Below are 17,585 nucleotides of genomic sequence, written 5' to 3'. Positions count from 1 at the left end.
TAAGAAAAGCTGTATGTAACAGATCCTATGAAGGTGGACTGCCACTCTTCTAATACTAAAGGTCTTGCCCTTTAGTCAAATTTGTACTGCCTTCAAGACTTTTCACAAGTTCAGGCAAAACTTCGGTTTTACTGCTTTCCATGACAAAGCGTGTAATGTAGTCACATTGTTAATGTAAAATTCTGTACCGTGTACAGTACCTGCCAAAGACTGCTAAACCATGAAATACACTACCTATTGATACTGAAATAATAAATACATAGCACTTGCATTAAATTGAATAAAGTTATTAAGTTATACTGATGATGGAAAAGTTATTACGAAGGTATGCCTCAAAATATTATAGGAAGCAGAATTCGACAGAAGAAAGCAGGTAAAAGGAGACACAGTTACATGTATTTTACTTGCCTGAAGATGACATACTCCATATTGAAAATGTTGTTGTCATTCTCCTTTCTCAATAGAGCATCTAGTTACAAAACTTAAGTAAAAGCTTCAAACTAAAATTGATGTTATGAAGTTAACTGACTTTTCGTTCAGTAGTTCTAGGAGACTGGGGCATAAAATATACTGGGGCCAGAAGAAACTGTTAAACAAGTGGAAAATAAATGCAGCAGATAAACTATCAAAATTCTAGCCGAAGTACACCTGATAATAAGAATATTGGTTAGAGCTAATACTAGGGAAAGTCTGTACGTGCCAGAAAGAGCCGAAAAGATTTTTAAAGAAAATCAAGGGGTCACTGTTAAGTTTAGGGAATGTATGTTCCTGGTGGAGGAAAGACAATATAACCAGATATTGTTATTGCACTCACACACACACAAAAAACCTCAACCACAAACCTCATTACTCTACAAAGCAAGGGCTTAACTGCCCTAAGCTACACAGTAACAGCGAAGACACACACAGGAACTTGAATCCACAGGGCTTTAGGCACAGCCTCCACAAACAACTTACAGTAAAAAATGCTAATCCATTTCATTTCAAGATCTTTCTGCAAACATTGCAGTAACCAAACTGCAAATAATAAACCCATAAGAAAACACTTCTCAATTAAAAACAAAACCTTAAGTGCAAGTGGCCATCTAAGACTGTGGGCTGAAAGCCCTCTAAAGAGCTGAAAGGAGTTAAGATTTCACTGATCTAGGCACAACACAATTCCTGTGCTTAAATACTGATACTTAACAGCTTAAATACCAATACCTAGTCGCTTAAACTCAATGATGCTGTAAAGCATAGACCAGCTGATGCTGTTAAGAGTTATGACTAATGAAATGAAAGGGCCACTAATTTGTTCTAAAGGCTTTTGAAAGATGTCAGATTTAAGACTAACATCTTCTTGATATAGTTAACATTATTATCAAAGAAGTGACAACAGTCCTTCGCAACAGGGCTTTTGGAGATAGCCTGCTCTCTGCCTCATACACACTATAGGCAAAATCAGCCATAGCATGAGGGTAGATTCAAGCAATGCATGACAGTTTTATAACAGAAGCTCTTTGATAACAGGTTATCACCACTCACACATTTTCACTTGTATTTACAGTAAATATAAGAAAAAATATTCTGCCGCCATAACTCCATTGCAGAGCAACAATCTAATTTATTTTTTGTAAGTGCTTTTGATCCTTGCTGTGTTATATTTCTGTATGAGGTTAAGAGGCAGAGCAAAAAAATAGTACCTGCTCCCAGATTAGAAGCTTTTAGGGCAACATTATCCAAACAGAAATAAGGCCATTTTGCAGTGTAGACTTACTATGTAATAAAAACAAGGCTGAACATTGTTCTCTCTATTTCTAGAAATGATATTTTAAATTTCCACAGGATGTTAAAATGTGTCTCTTGTATTCCCTCGCCACAATTTTTATTTGTACTGCATATAGCTTATATTGATTCATTCAGTCATTAACTAATCATAAAGATCTTGTGAGATCCCCTGCTTGCTATTCTGTAGGCCTCAATATGCCAAGTCTTTGTTGGAAGACAGCAGGGTTTAATCTTATACCTGATGCATTATCTAGTTGACACTGCTAAATGGCAGTGACCTGTGCTTCTGAAGTAAAAGAAACCGTATTAAACCTACTTTGAGGAGTTAGCTATTTTCTGATAACATTTTCCCATACATATACCTACATTTGTCAAATTCTGATCCATTACTTTAAGGTCAGCCTATGGCATTGAAGGCCACAAGCAGTGGATGCAAGCAGATGACAAAGCAGTGAAAGAAACAGAATGCATCTAATTACACAGTAATTAGTGGGTGGGGGGAACCCCTCCCCTCCCAACAAAAATGAGCTTCCTGTTATTTCAAAGACTGCATTGCCAGCCTCCAAGAAAAGGACAGCTTCTTAATTGTCTTGAGACTATAAAGAAGTTTCATGTTGTGCTATTTTGAACATTGATAACCTTTTTCCCAAAAAAAGTGTTTGCAGGAAAACCACATACCTTGACTTTGACAAGTCTTTTTGCTGTCTTGATCTTGGCTTCACAGAAGGCTCCTCTATACTTTGCACTCACATCAGTGCCCACTGTGAGATAGGGAGGCTCATCAATGGCCTGAAACAGAAAGGAAAACAACTGGGTTTTAATTACTGGCCGCTGGTGATATAGCTGACATGGTCTTGCTAGCTTTTGTGGACAGAGCATTACAAAACAGACAAATAAAACTTAACTTGACAGCATATGTATATCACAGCAGTAGAAACACAGAATGCAACTCTACGCTCAAACAATGACTACCATAAATACAATAAACTGATACCACAGTTGTCTGCAAAAAGCACCACATAAGCCTCCAAACTCCGCACCAACTGAAGACGCAACAGATGGCCAGTTCTGCTGCAATGGTGAAGCACAACCAAGTGTTCTACCTTCTCCTTTAATTGCCTCAAGATCTGACGAGTTTCATGAAGAAACTGGTGTTTATCTCCCTCAATTAATTAAGGTTCATTTTTCATTAGTGGGTAGAACAACTCTGAAGAGATTTTGCTTTTTATATAATGTGGGTGCTTAGCAGAAGAGCAGCCCGAGGGGCAGCATACAGTAGGAGAATAACAGTAGGATAAATGCACAATGAAGGTGAAGGGCCCAGACAAAAGACAAGGTTCTGTAACATGCAAGAGGAACAGGTGACACCCAAATAGGGAAAGAAGAAATAGAAGAGGAGGGAAATAAGTGGTTTGGGGAGTAGGAGGAGAACATGGGTTCAATTAGTATGTGGAGTAAACTCATAAAGGCTCTGTTCCTTCAAAGGACGTCCATCTTCTCTCACTCAACCTCTCCCAGTGTAATCTGGGGGAGGAGATTCCAGGTATCTGAACCACCTCACTATCATTTCATAGAATGTGTGTAGAAGGCAGAAGGTGACAAGCAACAGCAGTGAGGTATGTTTCCAAGAGCTGCAAGCCTCCATCCAGCCCCAAACAAGAGCTGTGAACAGAGATCTTAGCCCTTGTCTAAGACCACATCATGTTTCTGCACCCCTACAGATTCAAACACAGCTTACAAGAGGCAACTCTGGCACATGCAGGCTCTCTGTGGAAAGAATGTACAGATTATCTCCTTCACAGATCTCAGAGCTACTATTTGATAGTGAGGTGCTTGCACTCACCATCAGGTAATTCCCACTGGCTGTTTTCAGCTCCAATACATAAGAAGTAAAAGCATACTGAATGCTTCAATGCATGACTTTTCAGAAATTTACATTTTGAAATTCAGAGACGTGAGATGCTACAGTGTTAACTGTGTATTAATGATGTTTCACCTTGACTCTCTTCAAGTCTACCTCTCATTATCAGGTAACAGAATATATTTCAGAGTACTAGAAAAGTGTTACCAATCTGCACTCGTTAAGATCATCAGAAATATGAATGCTCTAATGAATCGCTCCCTCTCTCTCTCTGCACGCATGGTGTCGACTACATGCAGAGTAGTACGATATACTGCTCTGGTAGTAGTATAACCGTGAACATATATTTATTCTTATTCCAGACAACAATAAAACACAACTGAGACTAACGAGGTATCTGTTAAGAGTGTCGGGATTCTGAAATTCATTCCTCCTTGCTTGTCTAACAGTGTAAATGTACTTGCCTTCAAGGCAGGCTGCAATGTTTTTCTCTTACTGCACTTGGAAGGATGCTGGAAACAGGGACTCCGATGGCGATAACTTGATTTTGCTTAGTACTACTCTCAGTAGAGTGTACCAGGTAGTGGCTGCTTCACACAATATAAATCTGAACAGGGGAAAGTAGCGATGTATTCTCTTGCAGAGTCAGTAAAGCTTTAAGAGGGTCGCATGCCTCCTGCTCTCCCCACTCTCTAGCGAAGAAACTCTTTCAGCACTGCAATGTTGACAGTCTTTCATGCCAGCTGATCTTCCAAACTTAATAGAAAGCGTGGAGTACTGAGATTACTTTAACAAGACAGACAGATCCCAGATGGGTCCACACAAATGCACATAGCTAGAATCCTCCTACAAACACTTCTGAAGTTGGTTCTGTCAGTATTAGTTTATACCTCCCTATACAGACAAACAAATTGTTTCAAAGACCAACTCATAACGTTAAGTTTAACTTGCAGAAAATAAAGAACACTTTTTCTTCACTACTACTGAACATTAAAAAAAAAGAAAAAAGGTCTGCAGTACTGTGAACCAAGACAATCTGAAGCTTTGGTCTTTGACTATTTAGAAGTTTATGGCAGAGGAACAGGCAAGCCGACAATCAAATTTTAAAACAGGATCTTAAATTCTTACTAAGAGAAAAATCACTAATATTAGTGATTAAGTTTATCACGACTGTGGCTTATTTTTAAAAGCTTCTTCCAAAAAGAATATTCATTTGAAAAACACCTGTAAGAACTGATTTCTGTTACTACCACACAAGTTAATTTCAGTTCCTAGCCTAAATTTCCTGAACTTACTTTTACAATAGCTAACTCCTTTCACTGGAATTAGTTACCATTGTAAATAAAGTAATTTCAATGAATAGCAAACATATGGACTATTTGCTTACCACTGTACGTATGTTTACTAAAAATACCGCACCAGAGTGGCCTTTGAGAGGAAAATTCATACTGATGAAATGCATTTCTTTAATTACCACTATGAATCATTATACATTTTTAAATAACCATGTGAAATCTTCAGTGGATACATATAGGAAGATTTTCTTCCATTTTACTATTCCATTGAAACACAAATTATGTGGGCTTTTTTTCCCCAAATCACTTAACCGAAAATTTCAAAATGCTTCCCTCATTCTCACTGATAGTATCATTTGAAAGTGATTAGTTAAAACAACTAGCACGATGTGATGCCTTATAGAGAATGAAAACTAGAAAAGTAAACAGTGATGACCAAAGTCTGGCATTAATTTCAGATTATCCTTACCATGACTTTGTCATTTTCACAAACTCTAAATGACTCGCCTGTTCTCAAGCAGGTTTTATTCAATTCCACCAAATTAGATAGAGATTAAAAATAAGTATACAGCTATTTTTTCCTTTCTGTTCTCCTTTCTCTGCTTTGTGCTTACACCACTTAACAGACGTTCTTACACTCAGAGTGAACATATCTTTGACTACTTAGTTCTGACGTGCTTTGGCAGTATTTGTTTTTATTCTTTCTTTGCTTTTCAGTACAGGTTACCAGAAAAAAACAGTATGTTAAAATACAGCTAAAATCTGACAATACGATTCAGTAATCTTGGAAAAGGTATTATGAGCATATTGAAATTATCTTAACAAGGAGCACTGCAACGGTTTTTAAGGGGAAGGGGGAGACACAAGGTTGGCTTCTTAAAATTATTAAAGATTTCATTTTGAGACAACTCTACTAGTCTCATATGTTGCTGTCTCCAAAGGCTGAAGTCTCTGCCTTAATTTTATTTTAAAATTTAAGGTAACCTGAATTTGCATTTACATTTTATATGTGAACATAATCTCTTGCACTTTATAATTCATAGATAAGAATCACCTTTTCAGTAGCATATCATACATAAACCCATCAATAAACTTTTTGCTCAACAGGAAAACTGAAAAGTATACCCAGCACACACCATCATTCATTTATAATGAGATCGTGAACTTCTTTCATCCACAGCAACTTCCAGATTTCCTCCCTCTCAACTCTCCCAATGTTTCTACGTCTCTATACTCTCTCCACACATCTTTCAGTTCAAATAGGAGGAAGACGAAAGGGAAAAGTGAAGCTGATGGTAATCTCTAAATTTGGCTTTTTTTTTTTTTTTTTGGTAACTATTGGCAGAAGATTGGTATTTAAGATCCTCACTGAAACTATCCACCAACCAGGCGCTTACATGTGGCATCACTATTTTGTTTGCATTAATGTCTGAGGCGAGGCTACCAGAAGGGGAGCAGGGTCTGGTGGGTGACAACGAGAGATGGCCATCCTTCTCCAAATGGAAACCGGTGGATGGCTGTATGTATCCAAGGCCTCGCTCCCCCGGCAGTTTGGGGATGCAGCCAGGCTGGGGACACGGAAGGGCTGTTTCGGCAAGAGACTGGGGCGAGACCTTCCCTGCCTGTCGCTGCAGTGGGATGCTGACTACTGAAAGCCGAATGTTACCAGCGGTTTGCGCGGCTCCCCAACGAGCGGCAGGGGGCCGGTTCGATGCTCTAGCTTCGACAAGGCTGCCGGAGGGACGCAGAGCCCGGGTGATTTTGATGAGCTCCTTAGGGACGGCAGAAGAGCAGACGGGCACCAGCGTTTCTCGGGGGACCTGCCTGCCCGCCGCAGGGCACAGGCGACCAGCCAGCCCGGCGGCGAGCCCTGCCGCTTTAAGAGGAGGGGCCCGGGCCAGGAAGCTGCCAGAAGTTTCTGGCCGCTGGAGCCAGCGCCGAGCGCTGCCGCCCGCCCGCGCTCCCCCGCGGCGCCGGCAGATTAATCGCGGATTGCCGTTACGCTAAATTTGTCCCCGTAAGGCGATTGCCGGGTAAAGCTGCACGCAAGGCTCCCCGGGAGCCGGCCGCTGCAGGCGCCGGGCTCCGCCGCCTACCGAGCACCGGCGGGGCCGGCGCCCGGGGGCCGCCTGGTACCGCTCCCTCCCGGCGGGAACCCGGGCGGTGGCGGGGCCGGGGGCTGCGGGCTCCCTCAGCGCGGCACCGGCACTGCCGGGGGGACCCGACACCCTGCCCGCCGCCGCTGCGGGTACGGCACTGGTGTCCTTCCTAAAGCAACAGTCAAGTAACAACTTCGATAATTTCTGGCATTCTCTTGGGTGAGCAAGAAGGCATAAAAAAGAAAAGGATTTCCTGCAGTTTTGCGCTTTCCACTAGGAAATCCGAACTAACGGGCAACCACCATACTACTACTACTTAACATTGTTTTATTAATGGAAATTGGATGAATAGTTTCTTTGCTATCTCAGTTCACAACTGCTGTGTAGGGACAGGTTTTTCTATATGCAGCACAGGCTGCCGTGGCTGAAGACCTGGTTTACCACTTAAATAAGGAGCAGTCTCTAAGGTGACCAGTCAGCAATTTCCACCAATTCAATGGCTGAATTTTCTTTGGCAAGCAAAGCGGGCTGCTGGAAGGGTTCCGCTCCAGCCTTCAAGCTGATTATCCTTGGAAGGACTGATAAATGGCTAGATGCCCACATCATAAAACAACCTGCACATCTTCTGAATTTGGACATTTACATTGGTATTAATAGTTCTGGTCTTCCAAGTGTGAGGGAGGAAAAACATCCCTCCAGAGTGCCTTGGAAAAAATATTTTAACATTGCAATCTAAAATGGTAGTAGCATCACACTTTTACATACCTTTTAAGGCTGTTAAAGAGGTCAGTTTTCCAGTTTTTCTAGAGATTTAGATATTTTCCATCTACATGGGATGAAATCGTCCTCACATCACCTCTTTCAACTGTGCTGCATTACTATATTCAAATTCCTTTGTAAAATCTGTCATGTCCTACAGCAGCCGATAAAATTCCTTTATGTTGTCCTCTGCCTATAAGCACGTCTAATACAGTGTCCCTGAATATATTATTTCTATCTCCTAATCTGTATTCCTCTGCACTATGCACAGGATGTTCCAAGTAAACTACATGAAAACAAGATTAAGCATTCAATCTAGAAACACAGCAGACATGCTTAGTAGGAATGCCTGCAGGACTGCTTTCAGATAAATATGGAGAGAGAAAACTGGGTCTGTACCTTCCCTTTATTTTTGATGAAAAGCCAGGATTTGAGCTTCTATTAAACATTCAAAATTCAGCGTTTATCTACTCTACAAGACTCTTGAGTTGAGAAACTAGTGAAACGTTTTCACGCAGCCAAAAAAACTCCAACAATCCCACAACTACTGAAAAGAAAGGACTAATTTTAGTTTTTACTTTTTAACTGGAAATTTAACACCTGTTTATTTTTAATAACCAAAGTTCAGAAAAAGCTTGTTAAAGATTCAAGACAACCCCCACCAGGCATCCAAATTAATTATCGAGTTTAAAAAAGAAACATCGTAACGCTCAACATCTAGTTTTTTTCTCATCCATATTAAGCAAGACAAACAGTGGCAGAACTTTTTTCTACTGTGTATGGTATTTTGAAGTTATCTTTCCATGAGAAGATGACTTTCTCATGGTTTGCACATCTTCCATAATTTAAGATCATAGAATGGTTTGGGTTGGAAGGGATCCTTAAAGGTTATCTAGTCCACTCCGCCGGCAATGAGCAAGGACATCTTCAACCATGTCAGATTGCTCAGAGCCCTGTCCGACCTGACCTCGAATGTTTACAAGGATGGGGCATCTCTGGGCAACCCAGTCCAGTGTTTCACCACCCTCACTTTAAAAAATTTCTTCCTTCCATCTAGTCTAAATCTGTGTTCTTTTAGTTTAAAATCATTACCCCTTGTCCTGTCACAAAACGCTCTACTAAAAAGTTTGTCCCCATCTTTCTTATAAGCACCCTTTAAGTACTGAAAGGCCACAATAAGGTCTCCCCAGAGCATTCTCTTCTCCAGGCTAAACTACCCCAAACCTTTCAGCCTGTCCTCAAAGGTGCTCCAGCCCTCTGATCATTTTTGTGGCCCTCCTCTGGACCCGCTCCAACAGGTCCATGTCCTTCTTATGTTGGTGGCCCCAGAGCTGGATGCAGGTGGGGTCTCACCAGAGTGGAGCAGAGGGGCAGAATCACCTCCCTCAACCTGCTGGCCACGTTTCTTTTGATGCAGACCAGGATGCGGTTGGCCTTCTGGGCTGCAAGTGCACATTGTCAGCTCATGTCCAGCTTTCTATCCACCAGTAACCCCGAGTCCTCCTTGGCAGGGCTGCTCTCAAACCCTTCTCCCCCAGCCTGTATTGATACTGGGGGTTGCCCCAACCCAGGCACAGGATGCTGCACTTGGCCTCGTTGAACCTCATGAGGTTCACATGGGCCCACTTCTCAAGCTTGTCCAGGTCCCTCTGGATGGCATCCTATCCCTCCAGCATGTTGACTGCTCCACTCAGCTTGGGGTCATCTGCAAACTTGCTGAGGATGCACCTGATCCCACTGTCTATAGATCCTTAAGTCTTCTAATGAAAGGCAAAAGTTTCACATAGCTGGTAACTTAAACTCCCGTTCCACCCTGCAGAATTAGCAGCCACCCCAAAGTCATTCAATAGGGTTTCAGAAGCATTTGGGGCAATGAAGGCTTGAAAAGTCTCAATTTTCAAAAATAGTGTCATTTTTTGGAAAAGGAGTAAACTCAGCATCTCCTAGACAAGTTGTGAAGAACTGTTTTCATGACAACAGGTGAAACAACCCACAAAGAAACCATTAAAAAACACTCTCTCCAATTACTAAGATACTTAAATAAAGATTATTACCTTAAATATTTTCAAACTGCAGTAAATTCTACCCAATAGCAGAGAACTACCCACACACTGCAGAATCAATCTCTTAATAAACAAAATTACCGAGCGTAATTGAGAATGCAAGAGTTTGCTTACAGCTCAATCTGCTGTGGTTAGGAGGACACTCAACTTTACAGTAATAGCAGATATCTTCAGGAAAAAACTAATAGTATAGCACATATAATGTACTCAATTTGTCAGATAACATATCTATAGTTGATTACAAATACATTCCTCATGTATTTTCAGAGCGACAAAGATGAGAAACTTCTAAAACCTTTCTACAAACTTCTACAAACTGAGGCACATAACTCCTTAGAGACAAACGCAACATATGAAACAAAGACTGAAGCACAGAAGATAAAAAAACTCCTTTAAAAAAGTATATCCATTGCTCCATCCTCCATGTCCCAGAAATAAGAACACCACAACAGGAAACAGGAGGGATTTTTCTGGAAACTTGCAACGTACAACACAGAATGAAGGGCAGTGATGTTTTTCATAGGAAAAGGCTAGCACATGAAAGATGAAGAGTAAGAGTGTGCTTTGGGATGAAAATCAGATTTCAGCTTGATTTTTTGTTTTGTTACTGTTGTACATTTCAGAGAAAGTAAAAATTAACAATTTTGAAATTTCTGAAGGAAAATGGTTTAATGTTATCAACATTTTGCCCACAAATAAAAATTACAGTAGGAACATCATGATTAAACTGAACATTTCTAAATTAAAAGGGAGGGGGGTCCTTCTTGTACTGAAACCTATTTCAAGTTTCAATTGAAAATCTACATGAAGTTTCAAGTAACACCTCACCAGTCTTGTAAGCAAACATTATACAGCGTATAATTGTGGCAAAAAGATTTTTTTTTTTTCCCCTTTTCCCCCTCTCTCTCTTCCCCCCTCCAAGTTGGAAGTTGTGGACAGATGTCTGGAAGACAGAAGGACAGAACCTAGTGGACAGATGTCTGGAAGTACTAAGCCAACTTCTGACAGCTTTAGCATTCTCTACAGGTCCAAAGAGGATATTTTCTTTATTTCAAATTATTCAGTTAGATCAGTTCAATGTCTAGCTTTATTTAAAGTTCTTAAAGTCCTGAAAAGGGACAAAAGATGGGTTTCCTCTCTGAATAAAAATGAGCTATGTAGAAAGGATTTACAGGCCCTGGGATTATGAAGCACCAAGAGATCCAAAACAAGAGGTTCAATTCAGTAACCACAGGTAATACTTCCTTTATTTAATGTATCTGTTTTAAATGCAAAGTGTATTTTCATTATTTTTTACTTTACTATCTGTGTAAAGTTGAATTTCCATGGAACTAGTAATCCCTTTACTTCTGTTAGGGTTTGGAACTATGCTAAGTTGATGGATACAGAATTATAAAGTTATTTCAACTCTACTTCACTCAGAAAATGAGAAAAAATCAAAGAAAAGATTTAGAAGTGAGTCTATCCTAATCATTGGCAAAGAGCAGTTTGATTCTCCATCCAGAAATCTACTGAGTAGTGTAATTTCCAAACATTCACACTGTAATTACCTAATTTCCCATTCAAAACAGCAAATCCAGAACAGTGACTATGCTTAAAAAAAAAACAGAGTATTTAGATTTTTTTTTTTCTCCTGCCACACTGAATAAAACCCACTGAATTTTGATTCTGTTCCAAATTTGGTCACAGACTTCCTGCACAACAATACGACCCAGCAGGCATGTACCAACTATCAAGTCTGCAGAACGGGGCTAATGAATATCCTACCCAAAGGCGAGTAGGCATTTGATGTTTCTCTAGTACTTTGAAACCTAAGAATGGAAATCTGTGTTCTTTCTATCAATATAGCATATCACTCTATAAAATGTTTTATTTAATCAAACACTCCAGAACTGCTGATCAGTCTCTCTAAAATAATGCCAGTTCTTTACAATTCTTTCTGTAGGTGTCTTTTCTTGTTCTGTATTGCTGAAAGACCACATGAAGGAAAGATATTTTGAATGCCTGCTCTCACTGTTTATCCCTCTGAATATAAAATCTTTTTTGAAATCAATCATTGTCATAGCTAACAGTTTGCAATTTTTCTGTAAGGTTTAACCAAATACTCAAACTATTTAGCATTATACTTTAGGATCTCGAACTGTGCAACTTCATTGATTTCGGTCAGACTTTTGCATGTTACAAGTGAAGTATGAACATTGAGTTACTACATATGTACAAAAAAAATTTTAAAAAGGATTAACTTGAAATTAAGGAGCTTCTACATGAAGACTTCTCTTTTTGTCAGGTATTTGAAAGACTTCTTTCAGATTTCATGTTTAGTGCAAGAGCCAAAATGCATTCGAGTTTGAAGAATTTTAAGTCAAAAAAAAGGAAGTATTCAATAATGCGTTTGTTACTAGAGGATAAAATGATTTAGTAAAAAGAATGTCCTCAACACCAGTTTTGCACTTGAAAATAAGTTAGATTAAGTCTTTCTCTTGACAAACATTATTTTTCAACTAAAAGCTTCAGATAATGCTTAGGAGCATTATTTAAATTATTAGCTCTCGATAACTTGCCTCAGTTTTAAAAATGTGCTACAATTCTGCCTACAGATACTGCTTATGCTATGAAAAACTTGCGATGTTTCAAAGCACTGAAAAGAATGATATGATAATGATATGCTTGTGTTCCAAATGGATTGGAACAAAGATTATTTGATAGTTTAATCAAACAAACCAGTCCAGGCTGTTGCTAAGCAAAATAATGAAGTGACTAATATAGGACTATGTGAAGTCTGAAAAATCAACAGTCAATGAAATTGCAAGAGAAAAAAAACCAACACTGTTTTTAAAACAATTTGATAATTCTTTGGCAGTATTTCTAGTTCCAGTCAAAGATAATTTAATGATTGTTCTCTTTTTAATAAGTTGGTTCTAAAAAAAATAAAAATCAATGTAACAGTAAACAGAACAGGAAAATAAATATATCTAAAAGGAATTGTTTGTATTCTACAGCAAATCTATTCTAGATAACTGATAAAAATACTGTCATTTTGGTTGACAGAAAAAATAACAATATTTTTAGATACAAAAACCGATAGCAAGAACAGGAATGGTGAATAGAAATGAAAATCAGATCATTATCTAAGAATGTTGGGGTTTTGCACTGACATTGTAGCATATTAAGCTTATGTTTATTTTCATCTATTATAAAAACTATTTTCTATTGTGTAAAACTTCAGAAGCAAATTCATACCAAGTCGAGAAACAGAACCTTAAAAAACAAAACCAAAACAAACCATAAACCATGACTGCTTTTTCTGCAAATACAAAAAAATTTCTTGCCTTGGTTTATTTCCATACTTAGTACAACACTTTCTAAACTAATTATTGAGAAGGAAAAAGGGGGAGGATTTATTTTTATTCCTATATTATAACAGAAAGGGAAAAGCAGAAGGGATGATGTACTAATTCAAAACCTCGCAGCAGAATGAGGTTTCTGAAACATTGATCCAAGTCAATTCACTAACAGCAGCTATCATTTTCTTAGTCTTATAATGTTTAAATATGTATTCATAAAATAATATTCTGAAATTCTAAGCATTTAAGATGTTATGTTGTATATTTGTATGAAATCAGGACTGTAGCTGATCTGTAATTTAATATAAAGGATTTATAACAGGATAACACATTAAATTATGTAATTACTCTGGTAAAAAATCACGTGTAGCCTTTGGATTTGGTTTTTGCCACTGCTAACCAGAACAATGAGGGAGTACCAAAAATTATGTCAAAACTACATTCCACTGTCAAACAATATGAAACAGAAAAAAATGTAAATAAAAAACAAAGTGAAAATACAGCATTTTTCTTAACGATAAAGAATCACTCCCGCCTAAAGGCAGATTGTTTAGTAAATAAAGCACAACACATCAAAGCTATGCACAAATCTAAGCATTCAGGAACTGAGAACGTGAGCACCATGGTTCTAGAGACAGAATGTGTTTGTAGCAGATAGCCAACTGTACGCAAGAGTCTATCGAAAGCACAGTAATATAAAGTGGCTAACGCCATACAGCAACACAAGAAATTTTTAGACAGGAGATGGGATTTTTAACTCTGCCATGCTGCCTCAACTGCTGCCTAGTCATTCAGTGTAAAACTGCTGGGGACAAAACATTCAGAAAGAACTATGAAAATGAGTTTAGAAAATACCTACATAAAGACTGAAATAACTTAATATAACCACTTTATCGAAGATTCAATTAGGATGGATGAGATTCCTGGAAAAAACAAACAAAAACTTAATTACACATAAAAGTTATCAAGGCCATTCCTCTCAGTAAGATCATTTGAGCTGTATTATTCATAACAGATGTCTGTCATATCTATTATTAAATTCTGGAGTGAATATTCCACACTCTCTGCACGCAACATATTCCAGTGCTTACACAGTTTTCCATAATATCTTATCTAAATATTCCCTGCTGCTGTTATTTCTTGTCTTATCAATACTGCACATGGAGACCAGTGTGCTTCTGCTTTACAGCTTTCAAGAGCTGCAACTCCTTAGAGTAATCTCATCTCTAAAATAAAAAAAATAATTAAAAAAAAAACCACAAAACAAGTTATTTTATAAATTTTACCTATAGGCCATATTTTTAAGACACCCTGTATTTCTAATTGCTGTCCTTTGGAGTTTGATTTAATTACCTCACATATTTCTTCAAGTTGGTGCACAAAAATGGACACGGGTATCACCTAATTGATCGCAAAAGAAGCAAACAGATTATTTCACACAATTTTCAAATAATATTTTAACATTCCAGCATTGTGCCTTTTTGGCACAACTATGACATTGCCTCATGTTCCGTTTATTTTTTGGCTGTTTTTCCCCAAGAACTGCCCCCCAGGGGAGGAGGAAATAGCATACAGAACGTTCCATTTTCAATAGCAGTAAACTGTTAATGTGGCACATACCATACCATGAAACCCTAGCAAGTGTGGTGAGTGCTGATGGCTCCCCAGTCTAGCCTTTTAGCTGTCTTCAATCCCAGATGCTAAAACCTCAGATTAAAAGGCAGCTAGCGCAAACTCTGGATTTTGTGTCCTGAGAATCTTGGCTTATTGAATAAAGCACCCAGCTCACTCCTCCAGAGGATCTTGACTAATGCAAATCCGTGAGATGAACCACCTTAAAGGAAATGGGATGCCTGAATGAGCCATAGGTGCTTGCAGATAAATCCTGTGCGATCCATCCAACAGATTCTACCCTACTTTGTGAAGCGCTCTTACCTGACTAATTCTCCTTCTGCCCAGCAGACAGAGCATCCAGTGCCAGATGCCTGCATGTTCATAATACAAAGGAGACCTATGCAGTGCCCTCACTCATACTGAGAAGTATCACAAACACCCACAGGTTATCTGGCTACAGTCCTTCACTGGATTTGGCCTATAGTGCAAGGCTAAAGTACTCTTTCATTGCATAAGAAAGAGGCAATACTGCAAAATTGTTTATTCATGCAGCCTAGGGCATTAAAAAAGCCCATGGCTTCAGGATGAACAGAGCTTTTAGGTTTAAAAAAAAGGATGTTAATATTATGTGTAACTAGTTACTTGAGATCATAAGGGATGAAATAAGTATTCCATCTCTTCAAGGCTTAAATCAACAGTCTTACTAAATACACATTAAAGGAATGATCAAGCAAAATTGGAAGTAGTAGTTCAGACTAAGCCTAATCTGGCTATAGGTATTCACACTCAAATTCTGTATCAATGAGGAATTCCCACAGTTAAAACAAAATATTGTGATAAAGGCAGCTACAGAACAGGAAAGACTTCTGAAGAGTTATCTGTGCTTTTCGAGATTCTGTGAATTACCCAATGTACTAAACAGCCAATTGAAGTGACCAGGAAAACCACTCTATCCTTTTCCAGAAAAAGAAATACCAGCTTTACCACTTCTGATATGTGCCGATGTGTGTCAAAACTCATTCTTCCACCCCCAAGCACTTGTGTGATGTCTCAGACAGACAGGAAGTATGCACATGGTTTCATCTCTGGTTAGAGCTCAACTTACTTATCATAATACTAATTTTAAAAATCCACTGTACACAACTCCGCTCAGCAACAATCTGTTCGCTTCTTTAGTTTTAAAAGCTCAACTGTTGCAGTCAGTCCCCACTTCCTCTCAACAAATTATCTAGGCCAAAGCTGGCTGCCTTGTCCTCATATTCATTGCTCTGAAATCCTGCAATCTTGTGGCTATTACAGCTGTGGTTTTTTTAGCCTCAAAGGCATCCCATTATAATGGATTAGAATTTCATAATGCATTTTTCTTAGTACTTAGAAAAAACCTGGTAACATAACTTGTAGTTAATACAGTTGCTTATTAGATTTCTGAAATGGCAATATTCATAATGCTTTATCTGTTAAAAGGAACAGATGGAATAGGGCCTTTAGTTAAAGTCAGGAGGAGAGGAAAAAAAATGGGGGCTATTTAAGAAAAAATAATCTGATTTTAAGTAAGAAATTACTAGCATACACAGTTTCTGCTGTATTCACAACCTAAAATCCATAGCTATTTGTGTAAGAATAAAAATATGAATTTGTCTACAAGCTGACAAAATAAATAGCAAGCAGTTATCACAACAGCCCTGAATACTACAGAACTGACAGGAAACTTCTAAAAACTTAAGTGCTTTAAGACCTGACTGGTACAAAAGTAAGTATATGGCCTCCTTACGTTAGAAATCTAATCAAACAGAACTGCTCCGAATGCGTCACATTCATTCACTCGTTGAGCAACCTGGTCTAGTGGGAGATGTCCCTGCAGGGGAATTGGAACTAGATGATCTTTAAGGTCCCTTCCAACCCAAACCATTCTATGATTCTACGATTGTGATTCTATGATTCACTTGTTTCTTCCTGGTAACTTTGAATGATCATCAAGATGCAGTTTTGATCATTATGCGAAGTTAGAAGACCAGTCTAATAAAAAGGGCTGAACCAATTCAGTCCTTTAAGAATAAAGCCAGGAATGCTATGATACGTATTCTAAGATCTGTCTACCTGCAGAAAACAAAAAAAATATGTAGCCATCAAAAATCAAATAAAATGTGTTTAAACAATCAAAGCTGGTGACAGACACTACCTACTGTAAACAGTACTTCTTTCTGAAACTTGGGGAGTGGGGGGGGGTGTGCTGCTACAGGATCACCACCACCAGTTAAAGAAATGGTGCGTTCTTTCATGTTTCTTTTGCGAGCTGAATTAACAACTCACAAGTGCAAAAGGGGAAAGCCTTGGTCCTCCAAATTCAAATCTACATGAATGACGCCTCTCCTTTTCCATCCTCCCTTTTGCATCCGTTCTGGCATGCCTTTGATTAAAGGCTAAAGTGATTCCACTCACCAATTCAACATTTGTTTCTGTTACTTTTGCTAAACTAGTTTTCTTCCACTTCAGTGAATTGAATCATTTCACTGTAGGATCAAACACCAGAGTTAACAAAGTAGAAGAGGAGAAATCAATGGGTAAACTAGCAGTCTGCCTCAAACTAAAACATGAAGTAGCACTCCATAATCATTGTTTAGAATTTGTAATGTTCTTGCAAAAAAATACAGAAATTTCAAAAACTAGAAAATATTCCTCTTCCCCACCATTTCCTGTGTGTATGTGATAGCATTTTCTAGATTTACCTTTTCACACTCTAGATTTCTAACTTCTTTTTTACCAAATTCTAAAAATTAAATGTA

The 17,585-nt window shown here is 38.5% G+C and overlaps 1 protein-coding gene across 1 annotated transcript in view; it reads right to left on the bottom strand.

The window, feature by feature from the left end:
- The window catches only part of ARID4B (AT-rich interaction domain 4B), a 95,615-nt gene that overhangs the window by 61,031 nt on the left and 16,999 nt on the right, over window positions 1–17,585 (bottom strand). The window contains exon 3 of the mRNA XM_074580095.1: window positions 2,446–2,556. Coding sequence (XP_074436196.1) covers window positions 2,446–2,556 — 111 coding nt within the window. The remainder of the gene's footprint in view (window positions 1–2,445; window positions 2,557–17,585) is intronic.

The sequence above is a fragment of the Larus michahellis genome, chromosome 3 (genome assembly GCF_964199755.1).
Source record: "Larus michahellis chromosome 3, bLarMic1.1, whole genome shotgun sequence".
Lineage (NCBI taxonomy): Eukaryota > Metazoa > Chordata > Aves > Charadriiformes > Laridae > Larus > Larus michahellis.
The sequence above is the reverse complement of the archived record's forward strand: the minus strand, read 5'-3'. Positions and strand labels throughout refer to the sequence as shown.